General features: G+C 58.8%; 1 protein-coding gene across 1 annotated transcript in view; it reads right to left on the reverse strand.

The window, feature by feature from the left end:
• Window positions 1-4,250: 4,250 nt before the first annotated feature.
• LOC102384084 (carcinoembryonic antigen-related cell adhesion molecule 5-like) overlaps window positions 4,251-6,488 on the reverse strand; it is a 4,703-nt gene continuing 2,465 nt past the window's right edge. Inside the window, 5 exon segments of the mRNA XM_025194579.1 lie at window positions 4,251-4,298; window positions 4,427-4,505; window positions 4,623-4,721; window positions 5,909-6,029; window positions 6,293-6,488. The exon segment at window positions 6,293-6,488 is cut by the window's right edge and continues 10 nt beyond it. Of these exon segments, the coding sequence (XP_025050364.1) occupies window positions 4,251-4,298; window positions 4,427-4,505; window positions 4,623-4,721; window positions 5,909-6,029; window positions 6,293-6,488 (543 nt within the window).

The following is a 6,488-nucleotide window of genomic DNA, read 5'->3' on the forward strand; positions in this document are numbered from 1 at the left end:
CTCTCTTTCCTGCCTATGCAGGGGGTCGGACTCGATGATCTATTGAGGTCCCTTCCGGCCCTAACATCTATGAATCTATGCTCATTCCATGGGACTCTGCGTCGTGTTTTCTTGCGAATTTGGTGTTGCAGACGCTGGATAACTTTTAAGTGTGATGGCGTCATAAAACTGCAGAACCAATTCAGCTGGCCTAGCAGGCCTTGAAAGTCCACCTGCGTGGTCAGCCAAGGTGAGGACAACTCAGGGGTAGCATTGTGTGCCATCCCCGATCGCCATTGTCCTGTGAATTGTGTCCCCAAAAACTTAATGTCCGAGGATGGCTCGCTCATGGACTTAGTCAGGTTTACTGTCCATCCTTGATTGCTCAAGTGGTCCTTTAGGTCCGCGGTAGTGGCGCGGACCGTGGCACGGTCGTGCCCCATGATGACAATATCGTCGACATAGGTCCAGATGTGAACATCTGCGGTTTTTGGGCGAGGACAAAAAAAGCTGTCGATCGTCCCATTCATCGCTGTGACTGCTAGGGCTGGGGCGGTGTGATAACCTTGTGGACAAACCTTCCAGGAAAACATTTGTCCGCCTACACACATATTAAGGATCCCATACGGGTCATGTATAGGTATCGAATAAAACATGTCCTTTAAGTCTAATGTGGTGGCAAACCATTCTCCGCCCCTCTGTATCTCGGTCATGCCATCGAGGATGTCCGAGAAGGTTTGCGCGGCGGGCATTTGGAGCGATTTACAGCGACGATTCGCTTGTCGGTAGTCCACCACCAGACGAGCTTCCGTCGGCTTTCCTGGTTTAGGGATTCCCCATCCGACCGAAAGATAGGTGGAGGATTTTACGGGCTGAATGCACTCTCACTTGCACAAGTCAGCCAAGAGGTTTCAGATTTGGGACTGCAGGTCAGTGTGCGTCGGGATTGGCTGATACCGCCAGGGCGTAGGGTTTGCTAGCGCTGGCTGGTGTTTTTCGCCTGATGTCACAGTCAATGGGAGTGCTAGGTATATGGCGTTCTTTAAGGCCAACGCCTTTATTGCGGGGATACCCAAGATATTTATGCCCCCTAAGACTCCATGCAGTACCCTTCTGTTGATCCAAAACTCGACCACGGGCGCAGATGTCATGGCGTTCAGCCCTTGTACAAAGATGACTTTGGATGTCTTAACATGGGGCGTTTCAGATCTCAACACGTTTACTTGGGCTCCCGTGTCTAGCAAAAAGCGCGTAGGGATAGGGGTAGAATCTGCAGTTGCGCTCACACTGTAGGTTGCATACAGGCGTTCGTCATTGGTGGGTCGGCCGTCGTCGCCCGTATCGATGGCCGCTACTTGTTTTTTTTCTTTGTCTGGCTCCTGCTCCTTAAGCTTGAAGCCTAGGCTCAGTGCCAGTACTCTTTGCCCCTCATCTCCTAACCCACGAAGCTGATTCTTTGTCAGACCGCTTTTGCTCAGTAGAAAGACAAACATAGCACGTTCCTTAAGTGTGCGGTCCGATGGTCGTCCACGCGGTGAGCGATCAGTTCGGGGTTTTCTAGGCGGTGCTTTCCACACTCCTACCGCCTGCACCGCCGCTGGTGGGGTGGGCTTGGATTCGGCTTTGCGCGCTGTGGTGAGCTTTCCCAGACTACTTAGAACGTTTCCTATCAGCCCCCCTACCAGTGGGTGTAATAACAAGCAGAACGTGGGTGCATTCATACCTCCATAAATTTCAACGCAGGCCTCCACTGCTGACGCAGACACAGGGACCTTGCCAGGATCGTTACACCAGCGACGCAGCCAAACACTGTTTGCCTGGTGTGGAGTCAGGGTTAGTGGATACCGTCTGGCGTCCCAGGTTAAGTAACTGGCTCCCGCTATTGCATACAGGAGCTGTGCGGGCGATGGATCATCGGGTGGATCCGCATGCCAAGCGTGAGCTCAGTTCAACAGCGCTGGGACCGTGGCAGCACACAGAGGGATTGGCCAAGCCTGGTTGCGTAGTATTTGAGTCGTGTCGCTACACGCTCCTCCACTCCATGCGGGTTGGCGCATTAGGATAGCACGCTCCTCCGGGTCTACTAAAACTGACCCGTGCTCTAATATCAGTCGTCCTAGCCATATTGCCAGTGTTTCACCCGGATTTAGTCGGGTCTCTTGCCAGCTCTTGGAGTTCTCCTCTGGTGCGCGTGCGGAAGGTGGTGAGAGTGCGGGTTCCTGCGCCATCGGTGAGTTTTCACTAATGCTATAGGGTTTGCATGCAGAACAGGTGCGCCTGCGGCCGCAGGAGGGCGGACTATAACTTCGGCGGGATGTTGTACAGAGGCAGGCGGTTCCTCGGGCGGGGCTGACGGGGTTTCCCTAGCGGGGTTTCCCGCCTGGGACTCTTTGGCCAAGCCCTCTTCTTTGCCCGCGGCGCCATCTTTAAGCGGTGGTTCGGGCTGTGCGGTGCTCTGCTGCACAGCCATTCTAGTCAGCGTATTTATTATGCTGGCTTGGTTCGCCGCGTGTCATAGCAAGGTGGTCACCGAGCGAAACAGGATATTAATCATTTTTCCCTTATTCCACTTTTGCCCTGTCCACCCTGTGGCATCCCGTCCATCGGTCTCAAGACTCTCACGGAGTGCCGTTAGAATTTCATCTTCGGCACCCCCGGGATTGAGATCGGGGCATTTGAATTTATCGGGAGGGGTTTCGCACCCGCTCCCCTCTTTTAGGTACTGGATGCACCTAGCGTACTCTTTTGCGGGAGTACGGTCATCCGTGCCTGCGGGCTTGACACGGCTAAGTAACGCCTCTGGTTTTTTGTCGGGCGGGTGGTAAAGAACCGCAGGGCTGGAAAGGAGGCATCCTAGGGCTGCGGGGCTGAGGCCGGACACGACCCATTCTTTAAGCGGCTCCTCGCTGCCCTCGGTCGGGCGGATGGAAACATAGCCTCCCATCTTTCTGTCCTGTCTAACTTGATGATACGCCACATGGGCCCACAAATCATCGGTGTTCGTGGTCGGGGGCCAGTGATGATTTCCCCACGGGCAATGCCTGACTAACTCGTCAACATCTCCTTCGTTCCCCCTTTGCCCCGGGGATCCTGTCCGTGACGCCACGTTCAACCTGACGATGGGTGGTTGGACCCAGACTATGCGAGCAGGCCGGGGGCAAAAGGGTTTCGGGGCCTTATTCCTCCTCTCCTGTCTCTCCCTCCGTCGACAGAAAAACACCAAGGAGGCAGTGAGATAAGTAAATGCTCTACTCACAGTTTACGCAGAAAAAAAAAACTTCTTGACAGCTGTTTCACCATTAAACTCGCTGGTGACTCGAGAGCTCTAAACACATTCGGTTGGTATACCCAGTCGTGATGGGTATACCATTTTTTCTTTCTTTTCTTTATCACACATAGCACAACCACCTCCCTTCCCCATCTGTCCTTGGACAGAGCTGGGGGGGGCAGGGGGCACCTCCCCCCACCATTGCTGGGGGGCAATTACCACCGGGCAGCTCGTGCCTGCCCTGGCACACTCACGCACACACAAAGTGTGCCCTGCCCTGGCACTAGACATATGTGCGTACACACGGATATGCACACATGCTGTGTCTGACATGGATGTGCCTGGGTTCTCTGTGACCCGGGCAACCAGGACACCAGATGCCTGGCTTCTCTCTGGCTCTGGGACAAGCCTGGGGTCCTGGAGGAGAGTGCTGAGAGCAGGGATGCTGGGAGCCTGGACACCTGGGTTCATCCCCAGCTTCGGGGGGCACTGGGAGCCCAGGCACCTGCGTCCAATGCCCCCAAATCCCCCAGGTGATGAGGAGCCCATCGAGCAGGTGAGGTCTATGTCCACACAAATCCAGCACTGACCTCAGACCCCCTGAGCCCCCAACCACTCTGTGCCGCCCCCCACCGTGGGATAATCCAAATTAAACCCTGTTGCCGATGCATGCTCCCATATTACTGGATCTGTCCGGATGCCTGGGTTCTCCCTGGACTCTTGGTCGGGGCGCGGTAGGAGCTGGGGGTCTGGACCTGAATTTGCTCCTTGCCCAGGGAGGGGAGGTGGCAGAGATGCCTTCTGGCCCCTGATGCCCCGTTTCCATGGCAGTCAAAGTCATGGTGGGGTACACCCATCCCTGATCTTTGACCCTGGGAGGGCCAAACAGAGTCAGGGCCCAAGGAGGCAGAAAAAGGGACGGGTTTTATTTGGCTACAGTGGGGGCAGGTGGGGGCAAGTGCACTGGGGCTCCCAGCACGCACTGGGGCAGGGGAGGCATCGCTCAGGTCCTCAGCTCCTGGTACAGGTCCCGGGCTCCAGGCTGCAACGTCTGGGGGGAGACAGGGGCAGGTCAGAGATGGGGCTGGGGCAGGGGATGCTTCCAACTCCTTGGAGCCCCTCCCGGTGCTGGGCTGTGATGAGCTGCCCCGTTCTCAGCAGCCCCAGGGAGGCCCTTACCTGGTAGGTGGGGTCGGGGGAGCTCCCGGGCTGGATCTGGGCAGAGACAGTGGCAAGAGGGTCGTTAGCACCAGAGACCCCAGGGGACCCAGGTGTCCCGGTCACCATAGGGGACAGAGGGGAAGGCAGGGGGCTGCGGGTCAGAAGTGAGGGGCCCCAGTGTGGGGGTGGGGGGGGGGTCAAGCCCATCACTTACTGCTGGCCCCGCACAGGCTGGAGGGAGGGTTGTTCCCGTACACCTGCAGGGCAGGGTGCTCCTTGCTGCGCCACGGGGTCTTTCTCCAACTGCGGGTCCCTGGCAGGGAAGGGAGAGATTGAGACCACGGACCCAGGTTCCTGGGACCCCCGCCCTGCTCTGCCACCCCAACGCAAAGCTGGGCGAGGAACCCAGGCGTCCGGGTGACGACTTACAGAGGACGTAGTCCAGGGCCCTCCCCAGCACCGCAACCACCAGCACAATCCCAGCCTCAGCTCTAGCTGAGAGCCCCTGGGTGGGGAGACAAAAAGTGCCTTGATAGGGCTGCAGCCCATGCAGGGACAACCAGGTGCGTGGAGGTGGCACTTGTGAGGGCACGAGGGTTCTCACTCCCTAGACCTCAGTGCCCAGAGAACTCGGGCATCCGGGCTCCCCCCAGGGGCCGCCCCATCATGCTGCATTTGTAAGGCAGGTGGGAGGGGAGGCCCCACGGACAGTTCCCTGGGCCAGGGCTGCACACACGCTGGCACAGGCAGGCCAGGCAGCTGTGCAGGTATGTGTCTTGTGCATCCATGTCCCAGTGCGCTCACGACTCAGAGCCACGGCCTCAGTTCCATACATTTTTATTACAAATGCCACACACCCCCAGCAAGGCCTGACGGGAGGGGTCCCCAGGGCAGCGGGGCTGGGAACCAAAGCCCCCCACCCAGCAAGGATCCCAGGCCCTCGCCCCCCCTCCAAGGCAGGCAGCTGCGACCTCAATGTGGACAGGAGCACGGGCCGGGGGCGGGCTGTGGTGTCGGCAGCCCCCCAGGGCAAAGGCCTCCTCTGTCTGCTCCTGGGGGGGTGGGGGAGTCAAGAGAGAGAACCCAGGCGTCCAGGCCCCCAGCCCCCCTGCTCGGACGGAAAGGAGGTAGGTTAGAATTGGGGGGTCAGCCCCTCCCCCCAGGTAACAATGGAACCTGCAGGGCTGAGGTCATAGGCTCAGTGACACCCCAGAGTCCTGGGGCAGGGAAAGTGCCTGTGACGTCACTTCCTGTACACTCAGGGGGTTCCCATGATGTCACTGAGGTGCCCCCCCAGACCCTGGCACTCATCGTAGGGGGCTGTGGGTGTCCTGGCTCTGGTGCGCACCAACTTATTGCTATGCCTGAGGAGGGAGGATGAAGGAACTGTGTGTCCATGCAGAACCCAGGGATTCGGGTCCCCAGGTCTAAGCCCCCAGCCCCCTTCCCCGACAGGGAACCCAGGCGTCAGGGCTGCAGGTTGTACCCCCCAGCCGGTACCTCTTGCCCTGGGTGCAGAGGACATAGTAAAGCACAAAGACGAGCAGCCCCGTCCCCGCCAGCGACCCGATGATGATGCCAGCGTCAACAGCTCTGGTGATGGCCCCACCCTGCAGACCCCCTGGAGGCAAAGACGAGAGGGGCTCAGCAAGGACCCCCCCACCTCAGTCCCCCCAGAAGCTCAGAGGTCACGAGCCCCATACTCAGCCAGCCCCTCCAGAGCTGGGAGAGAACACAGCAACACAGGGTCCTGGCCATGAGGGTCCTGGGGAAGGGTCAGAGGTCAAGAGCGCATCGATGTGGGCCCCTCCTCAGCAAGCAGCACCCCAGCCCCCCCCATAACCCAACCCCAGGCAGCGTGGGCTGGGGGCGCCCTGGATGCACCTGTCTGCCCCGGCTGGCTCTGGACTGGCCCCTGACCCAGCCGTAGGGTGATGGAGACGGAGGCAGTGGCGCTCTGTCCAGTACTGGGGTTTGTCACGTGGCACTTGTAGACACCCGCCTGCTCTGCACTTGTCAGCACCAGGCTCAAGACAGCACCTGCCGGGGCCGGGATCAGGTCAGAGCAGCTGTGGGACCA

The sequence above is a fragment of the Alligator sinensis genome, unplaced genomic scaffold, assembly GCF_000455745.1.
Source record: "Alligator sinensis unplaced genomic scaffold, ASM45574v1 scaffold1575_1, whole genome shotgun sequence".
NCBI lineage: Eukaryota > Metazoa > Chordata > Crocodylia > Alligatoridae > Alligator > Alligator sinensis.